The following is an 18,913-nucleotide window of genomic DNA, read 5'->3' on the forward strand; positions in this document are numbered from 1 at the left end:
AACGTGACATTGGCATATAACTTTATTCCGACAGGAAACTAATTCCGTAATATATCTAATTACTATCCTTCTAAAATGTCAAAGGGAGTTTGATATAGATATGTTTAATAATGGCGGAATTCCAATATAGACTATATAACTAACAGTGTCTCCAGTAATACCAACTTTATTTCACGAGTGGGCTAATATTTTGTTATTTTCCCAAGTGCGTGGCCACAGGAGTATCATTAAGAATGCTGTTGAAATTCTGTTTGTCATATTTTATAGCAAATCTACCAGGAAAATTTTAAAGTTCCTGCATTTGTTAAATCAGAATAAGTGATATTTTTCACTTTCACTATTGAAAAATATCACTTTTTGTAGAATGAAATATCTGAATGTCACACTCATGTAAATGATAAAAACACATACATGTACACTGTATTGATTCATTTACTTCCACATGCTGACATAAAAACCAAAAAACAAAACTTCCTGTCAATCATAACCATGAACTGTTATTTACTGTTTTGTATAGAGCAGAAATCCTGACATGAGGCTGTTGTCGGGATGAATAAGATGTCTCGATGAGTGAAACTGATCTGTTTTTAACCAGACGGTATCTCCCGTCTCAAGCTGCATCATCACTGTAGTTGAATCTTCACCTAAACTTTCCTTCTCCCCAACATAAAATGGGCTATTGTTTTGGCCATTTTTCATAAAAAAGAGTTCAACATATTTCCTAGGATATACAAACAAGTTTAAATGAAAAACATACATCCCGGGAATTCTACACGTAAACACACCTGTCCCGGAGTTGTAAGCATTTCCAATATTGAAATCGACACCTCCAAAGACAATTGTCTGATCCGGACCGAGATTGGTCAGTTTGTGATCCACCCTGGCCTGGAAAGCTATTTGTTGATCCCCCGTGACTGCAAGAATATAACCATAGAATGTTAACGTTTTTCTTCCTATTACATCCTTAATATGTTAATGAACCACTTAAACCCCCCCCCCCCCCCCAAAAAAAAACCCCCAACAGTACCAACATATCGCGACAATCATCATGATTTTAAACAAAAACTGCAAATTGACATCATGTTCATCATATGGTTAATATGTATTATTAATAAGATATTTTAGAAATTTTTATGAAACAGCATTATATCAGATTGATAAATATCAAATATAAATTGAAAACTCAAATTTTAAATACACTTATCTTGCGCAATCAATTAGTATTAGAATAAGAGGTATCCTTTTTTCCTTTGACAATAGATTGGGTTTTAAATAATCTCTACTTACTAGCGACTCTTCGGAAGTTTTCTTTTCCGTTGGTTTCTTTTGCCGGATTAACTAGTGGTGATTCCGATAGCCCTAATTCCAACATTTCAATTGTTCTGTCAAGAGACTCTATATTGGAGTTTAGTTCATTGTTCTCTACGTTTAACAACACTAAATCTGACCTAAGTAAATCATTCTCGTGTTTCAAAACTGAATTTTCGCGATTTAAAACCAGAATATCATTCTTCAAAAGAGAAAATTCTTTCTCAAGCTTGGAATGTAATTTTTTTTCCATATCAGACAAACGTTGGTATATGATTCTCTCTATAGCAGATTCCATGCTGACCTTTGACAGAATCGATTCGCAGTTCGTTGCCGTCAAACCACGAAAAACAAAGTTTAAAGCGAATAAAAGTATGAAAGCGTTCATTGTTCTTCAGTGTCGGCCGAAACAGTTTAACAATACATAAGCTGATAAACTTTCTTATCTTTGAACCTCAAATACTGATAATGGTCCTGAATACATACATAACGCCATTGGGTAATTTAAAAACGTATCAACAGCGTGCTGTGTCCCACACTATAGACGATATATTGTATTATTATACCTCATGTTTATAACAGTGCCTGTGATTAGCCGAAACGCATCACGTGGAAGGGGGACAAAACATCATACTGTATATCCCTGAGGCAGGGAGACAAATATCATATCTCCCTGGACCGCATGCCCCCATGGCGACCCCTACATTCTGTTGCGAGGAGTTGTCTCCCTTCCAGTTATTTACAAATGGTAGACGAACAGAAACGCAAACGTTTTCGTGTAGTCGAAGAAGCAGAAATAGATAAAATTCTGCAAAACAACATTGCTCAGAACACGAAAATATCAACAAATGTACAGGCCATCTGTTTCCAAGAGTTTCTAAAAGAAACTGTCAATAACACCTTGACTTGGTTTCGTATCAATTGAGCGTCCGGCATCACAGGGGTTTGTGATAAAAATGATATTTCATATCTTCTGTTTATTTTTGAGTATCATCATTACTGATTAGGCGTACTGATTATTTTTCGGTATAGTAAACAATTAATGGCCCTCGGGAAATATGTAAACAAACCTTCATATTACCCTGCATCCGGGGCCATAAATGCATAGTGTCTCACACTATAGACGATATGTAATGGTCATATTTCTTTGTATTCTCGCTGTAATATTAGACATTCAGTCAAAATTCTTTGTGTCACTCAAAGCATGTTTATGCAGTTGTATATTTTATGTCAAATATGTCAAATTGTTTTAGATTGTTTTAGTACTTATTGTGTTGTCAATCTGTTTACAGTTTCCTACCATCTCCTGGGAGGTATGTGATATGGAAAATAAACAACCTCAAATTAATCCAGGCCTACATACTTCCGTGATAGCACAGCTACATGTCAGTATAATTCTAAACAGCATATCATATCTTTTTTTTAATATTTTGAGTGTGATGTCTATTTTTACTGCTGATAAATTGGTTGATGGTTTTCTGCAGTAAAAACAACACGTCTATTTAAATGATAATCCCGGACATTTTACTACAAAGATAAAATGAATTCCTATGAAATGTTTTCTTTCATATGTATGTGCATTTCACAGTCCTGTTCAGATACAACTCTGGTCATAATGTCGTGTTAACGTCCAGAAAACGACTTTTTTAAAACTTCTTTGTTCAATCTGATAGCAGCAACGTTTGATCAACTATAGACAAACGGATCCATTTAAATGATTTTAAATGCTTTTTTTTCCATTGGCGAACAATCATAACTTGTTCAGATATCTATACATTGTGAAGAACAATGAATTGTAAACAATAGCTGAGTTAGTATCACATCGGGGATTTAAATCTAAAATGTTTTGTAAAAAGCTTTGTTAGGTTTGCCTTATGGTTTACTTAACCATATATAGATATTCTAATTTAGTCTTGTACAGAATAGAACATTCATATTTTACGGGTACTATGTGGAGATTTATTCAAACACAACTAAAATAGATTTTCATAATTTTGGTTTCAATATTCATCAAATACCACTGAAAATTTTACATGAATTCTTTAATTAGCCTATGAATATGCATACAATATATTACCAAGCTAGGTCTAGGGTGTTATACACGTGACTTCCTAATAGGTACATTCTACACGGACAATGGTAACACGGGTATACATGGTGTAGAAGGCAGCAGACATTATGTGCATGTAAGCAAATCGATTATTTCCAATTTCGTTTGCTGACAAAATTAAATGCATTCCGGAAATGATATCGATTTGGACAACACTACTGATTGAGGGCGTTTAAGTTTCACCGATTCGGGAACAAACACCACCCACGTATACCATGAGTGGTCTGTGTAATGGGAACTTCTGTATGTAAGTTCATAATGAATAATGGCCAAAAGTATAAAGCATTGGGATATACAGAACAGGAATATTCAAGGATTTCATTTGGTTTCATGTGAAAGATATAATAGATTTGACAATGAACTTTTAAGTGTCAAAGAACTTACAGATGTGATGTGCTGTGTTGTTGAAGGTGGCGTCAGCGTTATTTTGATATTTGAAGGCGTGGCCATCTGACGGTGTGTAGTGACCATGAAGGTTAAACGAAAACGGTGTAGTCTGATACTGAAACTAGTAAAAGTATTCCTGGTGATATGCATTCTCCTAGTGGTTGTGATAAACACGTGGCTAGCCATCGCCCTCTACTCAGAAGACAAGTGGTATATTTCCTTCTTCAACTCCTCGCACTGGCGTAATAATTCGCCCCGTCTTAAGTTAGAATCAAACCTTCGGGTAAAACCTACACCTCGTGAATCAACTGAATCACTCAAATGTATGCATTATAAATCCAGTTCATCAAATAATTCGCGGGATTTACTCAATTTTCATTACATGACGGTCGGTATGAACGGTCGCCTTGGTAATCAAATGTTTAAGTATGCATCGTTACTTGGAATTGCTGCTCAACAGGGATATACACCGTTCGTACGTCAGAAATCCCTCTTATATTCTGCCTTCGAATCACTGAAGTATTTTAAGCACATTTCCATGACAAATGATGTTTCATTCAGTGAACGGCATGCTGGGATATACGATTGCCGAATTCACAACTTAACAGATTCGAAAAATATAACTCTTCATGGATATTTTCAGTCCTGGAAATATTTTCAACATATCAGTGCGCAGGTGCGGAAGTTGTTTCGATTCACGGGCGACATTACTAGAAGAGCCAAAAGGGTGATTGATAAATTCAAACCTGGTAATAAAACACTTGTTGGCGTGCACGTGCGTCGCGGTGATATGAGCTCGAGAAGAGAGCTGAAGCGTGGATACAATGTAGCCGAACCACAGTACTTCCGGAAGGTGTTTGAGTATTTCCGGTATGAATTCGAAAATGTTATGTTCATTGTCGTGAGTGATTCAGTTGGTTGGGTGAAAAAGAACCTGGATGGCGATGACGTAGTCATCAGTGAAACAGGAATTGCGTATTTGGATATGGCCATACTTGCGCAGTGCAAGCATAGCATCATCACTTCCGGAACGTTCGGATGGTGGGGTGCATACCTAGCCGGCGGAACAACTGTGTATTTCAAAGATTACCCCAAGCCAAAAACTTGGTTATCTGAGCAGTACAACAAGTTGGATTATTACCCGCCAAGCTGGATACCAATGTGACATTCTCACAATTATTGAGATTCAATGTTCATCTATTTTAACTTGAAGTGTTCGTAATTTTGCTGTATAACGCTTAAAAATAATATTAAATATTCAATACTATGACATTCTTAGTAAACTATGCAAACTTTTATATAAAGACCTTTGTATGTGTTTTATATCTTAATAAATATGTTCCAGGCATCTCCTTGATACCTCTACAGTCAGTTCATGTTTTTGGTAGCATAGCCTTTGGTGTTGAAACAGACACTTCCCACATTTTAAAGTCACATTCTTGGCATTTTCAATGATGTCTTCTTCATCCCTCAAACCTCTCTTCGTCAAAGGCTAAGAAAACGAAAAATTGGAACTATAGATATATGTTGAATATTTTTATACTTTACCTAAAGTAAAATACTTTTTTGCTATTTCCATCCTCCAAAAGTTTAACTTCTAATTGTATATATTGATTGCCTGCATCCAGAGAATTTCTATTGTGTTCCGACTCTACCAACCTGCCGAGTCGTTTTTCATTCCAGCCTTGTACATATAAAACCCGGATTGTAGAAATTGTGTAATAAATGAGTTATCTTTGGTATACATCAAACACATGTGTCACATGAGTGACAAAGTAAATATAAATAAGGTATTTTCGTCTGTTTACCAGCAAATATTCAAGACAAATCTAATAAACCTGTCATACTTAAACAGTGACCGGTCAATATTCATTACTATTAAGTGATAAAGAACATCCCAAACATTCAAAGGATTACGATAAAGCGTCTTTGATCGTGATTTTTAAACATTACCAATAGAAAAGCGAATTGATGACTGCTAATTCGAAGTCAGAAATGTTTGAAGAAATCTCCGACCAGGATTTTTTGTATCTAATTGAAAACAGGGAGTCGGCTAACAAAAAGAATGTTATAAAATGGCATGTAGGAATTGTTACAGCGCACCGAGAGGCCAAAGGAAAGTCAATTTTGGAGTTCGAAAATGCACAAAAGCCCGTCTACTGAAGAACATTTACGAGAAGCTAAGGACAAAAAAGCGTTTAAGCCATTTGTAGATACTAAAGCCTTTATCTAGATCTTGTTGATTATTCGTGTAGCAATACAATAGTTTCATGCCAGATCAATCCAGTCAAAATTCTCCCTCTCGGTGTTGTGACCATCCCGATGAACTGTTTTGCCTCGACCTCCTGCCAGGGTGATGGGACGAACGACTGAACTGTTTCCCTCCTCCGAAGAAGTATTTTGACTGTTGACGGATAAGGCATGAAACAACTGTATACTATTTGCCGATTAAAATCGTAGACAAAAGTTTGAATTCAATGAAGTATTTTCCCCGAATCATAAAAATGATTCATATACCAGATTAGTTAAAGTCAATCCCCGATCACACGATACACATAGTTGGGTAAAACTACCCCTGTGTTGAATACGTGTACTTTGCTTATGTATCTTTATCACATTAATACTTCAGCCAAACATTACTGCTGGAAATACAGTCTGTAAAAAATATTAAAAAAACAAGTTGGAGCTCTCACCAGATATTAAGATGACGAAAAAAGAATAATTGCCTTTTTTAATAGTCATTTTCTATGTACAAATACTCTTTTACATACACATACATATTAACAGTAGCGATAAGTTGTAAATAGTTATCTGACAGGCTGGAAAACATCGATCAATACACTTTCTTAAAACTTTGTCCGTTATGCACATTCCATGAAAAACTTTACTCTGTAGATCCACTCGAAACCATTTCTTATAACACCGTATAACGCTATGATGTTTAAATATTGATTTGTTTACCTAGTACACAAATTCTGTAATGATTATATTTATCGTGATATAAAACATTACATTGAGTGTTTTACAAACACAATACTACTGTCCTTTAGTTAAACATTAACAGCGTTAAAAACTGTTAACATTGTTTAATTAACATTAATATCAGATCAGAAAATAAATTTAAAACCACAGCTAACATAACAATACAATTTATACCTACAAAAGGAATTGTTATGTAATTTAGCGTTATGTTATCAACGAGTTATCTCCCATTGATATAGACAGTTCTTTAGATATATACTTGAATTCGTCCTTCAGCATGCCAAAAGTAGATTCATCAATAGAACGATTTATGTAGGTATAAATTGATGTGTCTACAATACTGTGAATATTATATTATCTCATAAAGAAAGCAGTATCATGCCTAACTAATAATGAAAAATTAAATAACAGACACGTTTTAAAACGGTAAAATCCCCTTTTACCTACCCTTTTCATAAGTACTTACTAATATGTATTCATCGCATACAATGTGGGGCCGCAGTTGCCGAGTTGTTAGGTATCCCTCTTGGTTGCGAGTTTGAAACCTACGTGGGGCAGTTGCCAGGTACTGACCGTAGGCCGGTGGTTTTTCTCCGGGTATTCCGGCTTTCCTCCACCTCCAAAACCTGGCCCGTCTTTAAATGTCCCTGGCTAGTAATAAGACGTTGAAAAAAGCAACAAAGAAACGTATACAATTTATTAATAATTCAATGTATTAGTACTATATATTTAATTTGTCATGACCGATCTGTTAACAAAGTAACTATTCATCTTGAAGGATAACAGTGAGCAGGTTGGTGTTATTACAGGTTTTAGGGCGGTTAACATTAGCATTATGTACCATGCTCCATTAAATTGCTGTAAAGCGCGTTCCTCCGTCAGAGTGGTATCGTCTGCTACATTGTTTGTTTTTGTTTAACGTCCTATTAACAGCCAGGGTCATTTAAGGACGTGCCAGGTTTTGGAGGTGGAGGAAAGCCGGAGTACCCGAAGAAAAACCACCGGCCTACGTTCAGTACCTGGCAACTGCCCCACGTAGGTTTCGAACTCGCAACCCAGAGGTGGAGGGCTAGCGTTAAAGTGTCGGGACACCTTAACCACTCGGCCACCGCCGCCCCACAAAGCGTTCAGAAGCAGATCAATTGTACTTTTACAGTATAAGGTACATTATTATATCATGCTCTATGTTTGGTCATACTTGGGATAGGCTGTAAAATACTCCATAACACTTGTGAGTGTATGGTTACTCAATAAACAAAGGATATATCGATTCTAATTTTAGAGGCGACGACCACATGTAGACAAATTACTTAGGTCGGATTATAAGGTTTCTGGTCATTGTTAATATTAATTGTATTAATTAAAGACTCGGGGAATAGCTGTGTTGGTTGTCATATCCTGTCAATCCGTAAACGTTAAATGTATTCGTAACATGGTCGACCGGTGTGCAATCAATCAATCAATTCTTTTATTCCTCAATTAGATGAGATTTACAAAATAAATGAAGCATTTATATACATACGGGGTCAAAGTATGATTAATCGAGGAATATATACCAGGGTGGTCCTGTTTTCATAACCTTAGATACATGTAAACACTGCGGTCACTCTTGATATGTATAATTAAAACAAATATAAATACCCAGCTAGATACATGTCTCAAAACAGTAGATATCAGACAAGGTAAGTACTGTAACGTCCATATGTGTGTGGTTCTTTATATACATGGGGTCTACGGTATATCCTCATCAATACATATCTATATATATCACTTTATATAGGGTCTACGGTACATCCTCATCAATACATACATTGTATATATATCACTTTATATAGGGTCTACGGTATATCCTCATCAATACATATATATAGATATCACTTTATATAGGGTATACGGTATATCATCATCAATACATACATTGTATAGATATCACTTTATATAGGGTCTACGATACATCGTCATCAATACATATATATAGATATCACTATAACGCTATATCCTCATCAATACACACACACACACACACACACACACATATATATATATATATATATATATATATTATGTGATTGTATTTGTGATTTTTTGTGTTTTGATAAAGGGGCGGATTGCCTCGAAAATTTAACAAACCTTATTGTTTACACTGTTTGAATTACTTCTTTACCCCATATATATATACAATAAGGTTTGTTAAATTTTCGAGGCAATCCGCCCCTTTATCAAAACACAAAAAATCACAAATACAATCACATAATATATATAAGAAGTACTGGAAATACAATAAAATACAATAAGAATAATGTTTTAGTAACTGGAGAAACCACAATGAACCCTTCGGCAAACGTGTTTGCCTCGAAAATTTAACAAACCTTATTGTTTACACTGTTTGAATTACTTCTTTGCCCCATATAATCATTACAAGTAATTCGTATCCTCCATACATTTATGTGAGGATCCAGTGTTATCTGGATTATACTGTTCATATTACTTCTTTGACCCTTATATATATATATATATATATATCAATCACTTTATATAGGGTCTACGGTATATCCTCATACAAATCTATAGATATCACTTTATATTGGGTCTACGATATATCCTCACACATACATATATATATATATATATCACTTTATATTGGGTCTACGGTATATCCTCATACATATCTATATATATCACTTTATATAAGGTCTATGATATATCCCCATTCATACATATATATCACTTTATATAGGGTCTACGGTATATCCTCATACATATCATTATATATCACTTGATATAGGGTATACGGTATATCCTCATTAATACATATATATAACTTTATATAGGGTCTACGGTATATCCTCATCAATACATACATTGTATATATATCACTTTATATAGGGTCTACGGTATATCCTCATACAAATCTATAGATATTACTTTATATAGGGACTACGGTATATCCTCATACAAATCTATAGATATCACTTTATATATGGACTACGGTATATCCTCACAAATACATTTCAATTGATATCATTATAAGATGAGTATGAACGTTTATTTTACCTTGAATAATATTTGATAAATGTGATTGTTTGCGTAGTTATTAAATACACAGATTATGAATTTGCGGAAAAAACGGGTCATTAAGGAGAGCAAACAGAATCGATGTAAGGTATTTGTTTTAATTCATTCATTCAACTTGAGAGTCGTTTCTCTTGAAATTAAACAGAAGCTTTTTTTTCACGGGAATATTGTGGGTCCAATGACGTTAGAAAAAGTGTAGATATTCAAAGGTTCGGGTCAGATTGTTCAAAATACATAATTTTGATGTGTGTTACCATCCTTATTTTTCAGAAAACTTGTATACGTTGTGTAAAAAACGACATCGCGATATCATTTACCTCCTGTTGAATTAGCAGTTACAGATGTTCCTTTATCTATATTTATTTATCTTTTGTTGATTTAAGTTAAACTTGTATTACATAAATAATCTGATATTTTGATGATTTAATTCTCATTGTACTTACCACAAAAATACATCTTGCCTCGATGGTTGATTAAATATGTATTCTATCTCATAAGGTCATTCCATTGATTTCCACTCTCCTTGATTATGCAGTTATTTACTTATGTTGGTGTATGTGAGAGTGTGTAAATGAGTGTGAAAGTGTGCAAGTGTATTTATTAGACGTGAATAATTGTATTCTTTGTACAGGTATTGTTGGTGCGCCTATGAGCCGTAAGGCTCTCGGCAAAATAAAGAATCTGAATCTGATTACAAACTTGGTACCGAACTAAAATCTAGGGGTGTGTATGTTTTCTCTTATAATTTGGAATATTTACGTTGTTTTCAAGAAAATCACATTAATGATAAGGTAGCATTTACGACTGTATGAACATGTTTTGATCTTGAATAAATTTAAACGGCCATGGATATTTGACTAACCCTAGACATAATTCAATGTAGTTGGTAATTACAAGATCACGTGATACTCGACAGTTGGCAGAAGAAATGTTCCGTTCTGGAAATATCTATACATTCTGTAAGTTAATAATTAACGAGACCTACCTCGGTGTTTTGTATAAATGTACTTCGGAATTTCTATTGTTTTATTCTCTACCTGTCGTGTTTCGCATGTCGCAATGTAAACAATAGGAGTATTGTTGAATAGTTCCATGTATTTCTTTTGTGACGGAAACGGCTTGTACATTGAACCACATATATGTATAAGTATATAACCCTGCAGCCATTTGTAACAGTTCTTCATACGTATGACATTTATAAGGCTGCGTTTGAGGACTGATTTAAATCTATTGCACAGGGTTTATGAAATTTAGATGTTTGATGAGCAGTTGATTAGACGTTGAAAATGAAATATACATGTATATATGGATCAAGAGTGACAAGAATCAACACATATCATAATGTTAGCTCAGGTAAGTTAAATAACAAAGTTAAATAATCATAATAATATCATGAAATGTATCTATTGATTGTACAAATAATATGTAACCGTAACTTTACCGTTATGTCAGATATGTCTTTTTTGATAATCATTATACTGTAATATCATATATGTATTGTTTGTAATACCAATGTTTGATTATCATTATATAGAGGATCTGTCATGAGTTTCCCTTCATATTAGATTTATGATACGAATTTTGAATTTTTTGTTTTTGCGAGCCTCTGGCGAGCAAAAATAAAAAATTCTAAACGAGTATCATAAATCTAATATGAAGGTAAACGAATGACAGATTCTTTTTATCATATGACGTTTTCTTTCATCGTTCCCCATCAAAAAATGTTCTCTCTTTTGCCTTGAATCGTCACATCTCAACCAAATCACCCGAACCTTCGAAGTAGGTCAATTATACCGAAGAGAGAAGAAATAGTTCTAACACAACTGACTCCTGAAAAGGATTCATTTTATTAAATACACGTCTCAAAACAAAATTTCAGCATTTTTTCATTTAATCTATAATAGATAAATTGTCCTTGGTGTTTGAAACAATCACGAAAATATTTTAGTTTGAAAGTTCATGAGCGACTGTTTTTGATGTGACGAAGCCGTGACGTCACTTGGCGCGATAATGGAGGCTTCGTTGTACACATGTCTATTCGCTGTCGCTGTCGTACAGAACCATTGTACGGCGCCTTTTCACTGCTTTGTGTTTATCCTCTTCCTCACGGGAGGTTATGGAGATGTGAAATGTTCCACCGTGAATATTCCCACTGAACATTGTGTTCAGACTGCCGTGAAAAGCGACGTTGGATGCCGATTTGTTGGCAGTGTTGTTTGTGTTGACATTACACGTGTTTGTCGACGACAGTGTCAGCATGTTATTCTGAGTAACCGTTGAAGGCAAGTTGTAACAAACTACATTGCCGTTTTTCATGAGGATTTTATTAAATAATGTTATTATTTGTTTATTTGAAAAGAATCTAGACTAGATATGTCTCGTCGGACAACGCAACCGCAATTTTCTATCGGAGTTAAAATATGTTACTAGGGGTCATAAAATAGATGTTTGATAGGCCTTATTAACATCTTATAGTATAAATAAAATGAAAAAAACTTCGGCTGTGTACATCTAGGATTTTATCTTTGATTGTACAACATGTTCTGTTAATACTAATAGACCGATTTGTCGTTCAGTTGATTTTTTTTCAAAGTTTACAAGCACTAGTCGCCATTTTTACGAGTCGTAGTAAAAAGAAGTAGGTCGATCCCACGCGTATGAATACAGTTCTCACGGAACCAGCCAATCAGCGTAGCGAAAGGTGTTATTACACTAGTGTCATAAAGAAAATTTACGTGATGGATTTATGGTACCGTATATAACGGTAGTCATATGATAAAATGTAATATCATATATGTATTGTTTGTAATACACCAATGTTTAATTATCATTAAAATATAATATCATATATGTATTGTTTGTTATACAAATGCTTGATGACAATTATAATGTAATGTCATACGTTTTTGTAATAGGAATACGTTCTTATGATGATAGTTCAATATCAGATATGATATTTATGGAACAATGTGTAATTATGATATACATTGCACATATACATTGTACATGTTTATTGTAAAATCAGAATGCAATAATTGTATTATCACTGAGTGAGATCATTAAACTGTGACAACATGTGTATATTGTTGGTAATGACAATTGTTTCTCATATTTGATTTTTTCCTGAATCTAAGTCGTGATTTTTGCAAAAATGAATACATAAAAGATCAGAAAATGGCTAACGAATTTTAATCTGTCATCTTATAGGTACAACATATGATACCAAAGTCCTAGGGTGTACCCGAAATACACTATTCCAGGCAGCAAGTCGTGGCGATATTAAACAGTTAGACAGATGTATTCGTGACAATGTGGATATTAGCTTAAAAGACAGACAGGGGAGAACGGCATTACACATTGCTGTGACACACAGACACAGTGAATTCGTGAAACATCTGCTCCACCTCAGTCCTCACTGTATCGGTAAGGGTGCTGACCTCGACCTTCAAGGATTAAATGCTTTACATATCTGCGTCAAAAACGGGGACATTGACATTTATCGTTTGCTCCTGAAGGCAGGCTTTGATTCCAATATTACCACTAAAGATGGAAAAACTATCCATGACATAGCAAATGAATATCATCACAAGCACCTCATTGAGATGTGGAACAGGACAGACGTCACAGGTAATTTCCTTCATTCTGAGAAAAAGGGATTTGGGGGGAAAAAAAAAAATCGAGGTTCTGTTGCACATCCCCATCCACATTTTGATATTTCCTCGATGGACGCAACAGCTGCATTATACAGATTTATTAATTCTTGGCACTCTTTGTATCTAACTCTAAATTGCATTAAAATGTGCTAATATCTTGTGCATAATTTTTAGCAATCTTGTAAAAATAAGAAGAGATTTTGTTTTATCCTCAAAATTGTAAAAAAAAAAAAAAAAAAAAAATAAATGGAAAGGTACTAAGTAAAAAGTATTCCATAACATACGACGATATTTTTCCTTTCTAGATACACCAGTGTCCAGCTGGACAGAACTACATCACTGTGCTGTTCGTGGATCTGCTGAGGAATGTTCTATATTAATTGAACACTTACACAGCGATGTCGATACTGAGATTGACAGCACTTTCAATCCTTATTCTGACCTTGACCTACCAAAACATCGAAATGTGACACCACTAGAACTGGCAATGTATAGTGGAAATGTATCTGTTCTGGAAGTCATAGCAAAGTATTCCTCTTTCACATCAATCGAAAAATGTCTAGCGGATTCTCCAAGTACGGAAATTCACAATATCCTCGTAAGAGGAATATTGGATCAGCTTCTTTGTAAACACAAGGATGTTCAGTATGGCAAACTGATTGCGACTGGCGAAAATGTCATAGTTTTATATACCGATAATGACCAAAATCAGGGTGAATGTTTCCGAACAGCAGGGATAAGGACAATGTATAGAAGCACAAAAGGGTTTGACAAGGACAACGAACGAGCCATCGATTTCGAGCTAGATATGGAAGAGCCAGGTCTGTCACGGGACGAAAATGCTCTTATGCAATATGTAGTGAGAGCGAATAGTGACTCTCTTTGGAACTGCCACAAAAACCTGAACGGGATCCGTATATCGGCAGTACGTACTAGGGGTGGCAAGGCACTGCGAGAAGACTGCATAGTGTTATGTTGTAAATTCAAAGGATTCCTATCTGGGGACGAAGATGAATTTCCTCGAATATTGAAGTGTGCTGGTATCTGTTTTCCTGTCGACGTTCGTGAGGATCACACCGTGAGTTTGGCCAATAATCCTTCAGATATGCTTGAACCGTTAGCTTGTGGTGGTCGCATCAGTGGCAGTTGTAAAGCAAACAGGGTCTACGGGACCATTGGACCTTTTGTGCAATTGCCGGATCAGGAGACAGGTTTTATTACCTGTGCTCACATAATTGACAACAATCCTAGATTTGGAGTTGTTCAAGACCACAATCACCTTATTTATCAACCGGAGAGGAGCACGGACTATCTTTGTGGTGAAGTTGTAAAAATGGCTTTCAAACCAAGTAGCTATCCATCCATGGATGCCGCTATCGTAAAGGTCACAGCTGAAAGCAGAATCCCGCGATCTATCAACTTTGTTGCGAGTGGGAACGCAGCGTTCTTTAAAGCAGGTTTGTGTTGTCTTTAAACAATCTTATCGAATATCTCTCTGCCATAATCACGCCCAGGTGAATCGTACACATGCAGCAAAAGGGGGTGCTGAACATTACAGTAATTGTTTTAATATATTTCCCTTTCCGTTTTTTTTTTTAAAGCTTATTAATAACCAGGAATGCCAGCTCTTTCCCAATCATTTCATGAACGCACTGGAGCTTCCTTTTTATGATTATACAAGCGCGTTGAGTTAATTCAAGCTTTATTCTGATGATCTGGATTGTTTTTTGGGGAAAAGCTTTAGTTAGTTTTCAAAATTTCATGACTGCTTTTATTTTTTGATTCAGAAAATGACAGAAAATGTTTTATGACATATAATGAAATTATAAAAATTATTGAAAAGATTTTAGCAGAATATTTTCAATATGGAAATGTTAGCATGTAATAACAAATGCAAATATTGCGCATCAGTGTAAACATGATGTGTAATGAAGGTTGAAAATGAATTTCAATGTGTCTACTTTTTAACTAAACAAAGATCTACTACGTAATTCACCAAAATTTCAATTTGCGGATATTGATGAAAAATTATTTCAAAATTTGATACGTGCATTATATAACACATATGTGTAAGTGTTATATAAATCAAAATGTATATGATAGTAATGTCATTTATATTGTAGGTCTTGGAGAAGGATTAACGTTCAACACTGGAGCTATTGGAACCTGTCTCCCACATACCCAAGTACTGAAGTTCGGCGCCTTCTCGTCAGTTTTAGTGTGTAAATGTTCCGCCACCGGGCATGAAGAGAGTATTACCTACCCAGAAGGAAAGGTCCTAATGAAAGGACTGTCCAAGATATTGTGTCGAGTTCACCATCAGCACGGTGATTCCGGAGCAGGAGTTTTCGTACAGGGAGACAATGGCGATCTTGCATGCGTTGGTATCTTTTTTGCCGGAAGGGGTCGTGAAGGGTTTTTCATTCCGATCAGAGACGTACTTAGGGAATGTGGTAACTGCGAACTTAAACGGATACAACAGTGACAACAATTTACAGAAGATGAAGTGTACATGTACGTGTATTAAATAAGCTTTTAAAAAAATGAAAAAAAACCCCAAAAAAACCCTGAATATTCTTTAAAAACAGAAATCCTATATCAACGTGTGGCCAAACGTGATCTAGTATGGTTTTAAAGTCATTACTTCGTAAATATACATGTGCACATCAAAAACACAATAGTTCTGCGTCGTATTGATTAACTAGCTCATTTAAAACATGCCTCTCTGGATTGTATAACAGTGGACATTATTGTGTTAGCAAGCTTTGTCTTCGCGAGATTACCACATACAACCAAAACGTCCAATATCCCTAAAGTATTGGATCCTGTCTTTCTGTTTGTACTTCATTACATTATATACATTCATATAGACTAACCATTCATTCAACTAATACTGTATACTTGATTTGATCATTTATTAGCAAGAGGTGAAGTTCAATACTGTGATGGTATAAGCACTTGATTGTTCTGTGACAGGAATACAATGGCATTGTTATTACGATAACCAAACTTCCTCTACAAATGATATGAATTACATGTGTGTGTATTTTCTGAGTTAGAACAACTGCATATTTAATGAGAGCTTTATCTATTTTCCTATTGTTTATTGTCAATTTGAAACAAGTATAACTAAGTATATGTGTAGAATTAATTTATTTTTTTTAATTTTAATGGATAATATACGTCACAACTCAGACATTAGGGACGGTTAGGGTACTCAGTGGTAACACACTTGCCTTTGAATGAGGCGGCCGTAGGAAGAAAAGGCATGACAGTTACCTACCTTACCATGATATTACAGGTTTTTTTTTTTTTTTTTCTTCTTTTTTTTTTTTTTTTGTTTCTCAGATATTACAGGTTTTTTTGTTTGTTTTTTCTCCTTTTTTTTGTTTTTTGTTTTCTCAGATATTACAGGTTTTTTGTGGTTCACAGTAAGACCTCTCAAGTTATCTGGGTCATCCAGAGTGATTAACATCATCTGATATAACTTGTTTTGCAAATGTTGTAAAAAAGATAAATATTTACATTTTTACAATTTACATACATTATGAATGAAACAATACAAAACATATCAATTTTTGACTAACTTTCTTAAGAAGTATATGACTAAAATAAGTGTTAGCGCCTTATACTATCGATTTAATTAGGAGAATGAACATAAAACACTGAGGGAAAATTCGCCTACATATTTATAAACTTATACATGTACATTAATGTAATATGATATACCCTTAACTGTGGAGTAATCGATGAATTCTCATGCATCTCTATTAGGTGAATAATCGATGTGTTTGTAACCTATTTTCCATGGAACTCGTGCCTGATAATTTATGACTTTATTTTAATCTATGATTACGCTATGCATATTTGTCTTTACAAAATTATACATTATCATATTTTTATATATATAAAATGTGCCTTTGCTGATAGGCGGGCGAACTCAAAAATAGTTTCATGTGATTCCCAATAAAAAGTCATTTTCAAGGGTAAGAAAAAAGAATTACTTCCCCCAGGTATTGTCCAGCAGTGTGAAATATCTTGGATGTTTTTTGAAACATGACGAGCAATGACTTCTATTGAAAGAATGTAAGAATTAGTGTATTGAATGCATTTGAATGTGTACTTCTGATTGTGTAATTTGTGTAAAAGATGCACATTTAATTTGATATCTAAAAAAGCTTTACAAATCAGTCTCTATCATTGCATGTTAAAGTGTTATTCGTATTTATTGCATGATTATTGAAACTCAAACGTAGCTTTTATATTAAAACTAACATAGGCTTTTTATTTCGGCCGAAACATGGTTTTATTAACTTGACCTTTGTCCTCGGTTAACATTACTTTTTGGCTCAAAAAGGTAAAAATATCAAATTCATCCAAAGGCTGTAATTGTATATTACTAATCTGACATACAATTGTACCTTAAAATGTACACTTAACCACGAATTATCTTGTATCTCTTTTGGGTGTAAGGTCGATGTGTTTATCAACCTTTTTGAACTGTTATAAAACGGACCTATCCATAATAATTAATTACTAAATTTTCAACAATTTAATTATAAGGATAAATGACATGCATATTTTAATCTATTTATTTATTTATATATTTTTATTCATTATTTTTTCTCAAATTAAGCATGTAAAAAGTTTGATTTATCTCCCTTTACCTGAACTGTTGGATACCATTGCAGAATAATACATGTTAATTTAGATTTATGCTTGTAATGGTTTCCAATCCAATCGACGTTTAAACCATATTAGATGTATATCCTCCCTCACTTTTCAGCAGTGATTTCATTTTATAAAACTGATTAATTCTGAAAATTAATAAGTTTGCAATTTGCTACTTCTTCTGCTATTTCTTAATACTTGAACATGTAAAAACTAATAACTTGTTTTTATACTATAATCGTTTGTATATTTAGTTCTTTAGGGAAAAGATACAGACTATTATAAAGTTTGATTAAAATTGTCTTTACCGAAAGCGATACTCCTGTTTTTGTTTTATAATTTCAAAATATCATTCAAAGAGTGCATGAATAAAATCGATATACATTGCACTGTATTGCTATGATACGATCATCGTTAAACTTTTTTAACAGAGGTGTTCATATAGATATTACATGTTACTCTAGCATGGCTACACATTTAAAACGTCTGGGATTAAAATTCGGTTTACGAGTATAAATACTGAAGGTTTGATGAAAAATCAGTAATTATACTTAATTAGGATATCTGTACAAAAACAATCGCTTAGAATGTGAAAATATTGGGTTAGAGTGGATAATATTTTCCAAATTATCTGGTTATTAACACCGAAACGTATATGATTTTCCCAAACGTTTGCCACAGATTGTAATAATATATCGCGCAGATGACAGAGACTCAGTACAACCAT

At 34.3% G+C, this 18,913-nt stretch overlaps 2 protein-coding genes across 2 annotated transcripts; both read left to right on the forward strand.

Annotated features, from left to right (window-relative positions):
* Window positions 1-3,484: 3,484 nt before the first annotated feature.
* LOC117315809 (galactoside 2-alpha-L-fucosyltransferase 2-like) lies at window positions 3,485-5,103 on the forward strand. The gene has a single exon (XM_033870206.1). The coding sequence runs from the start codon at window positions 3,888-3,890 to the stop codon at window positions 4,968-4,970; it is 1,083 nt and encodes a 360-aa protein (XP_033726097.1). The 5' UTR covers window positions 3,485-3,887; the 3' UTR covers window positions 4,971-5,103.
* Window positions 5,104-11,203: 6,100 nt separating this feature from the next.
* LOC117315330 lies at window positions 11,204-16,578 on the forward strand. Its single transcript, XM_033869478.1, has 4 exons — window positions 11,204-11,215; window positions 13,123-13,489; window positions 13,821-14,972; window positions 15,639-16,578. The coding sequence occupies exons 1-4, from the start codon at window positions 11,204-11,206 to the stop codon at window positions 15,998-16,000; spliced, it is 1,893 nt and encodes a 630-aa protein (XP_033725369.1). The 3' UTR covers window positions 16,001-16,578.
* The last annotated feature ends 2,335 nt before the right edge of the window (window positions 16,579-18,913 follow it).

This window comes from Pecten maximus, chromosome 17, assembly GCF_902652985.1.
Source record: "Pecten maximus chromosome 17, xPecMax1.1, whole genome shotgun sequence".
Classification (NCBI taxonomy): domain Eukaryota; kingdom Metazoa; phylum Mollusca; class Bivalvia; order Pectinida; family Pectinidae; genus Pecten; species Pecten maximus.

Bases quoted from the DNA above. Each gene is read 5' to 3' on its own strand.
- LOC117315809 (XM_033870206.1), top strand. From the start codon at position 3,888: ATGAAGGTTAAACGAAAACGGTGTAGTCTGATACTGAAACTAGTAAAA.
- LOC117315330 (XM_033869478.1), top strand. The intron at 13,490-13,820 runs GTAATTTCCTTC...TTTCCTTTCTAG, and splicing joins GAACAGGACAGACGTCACAG to ATACACCAGTGTCCAGCTGG. The intron at 14,973-15,638 runs GTTTGTGTTGTC...TTTATATTGTAG, and splicing joins CGCAGCGTTCTTTAAAGCAG to GTCTTGGAGAAGGATTAACG.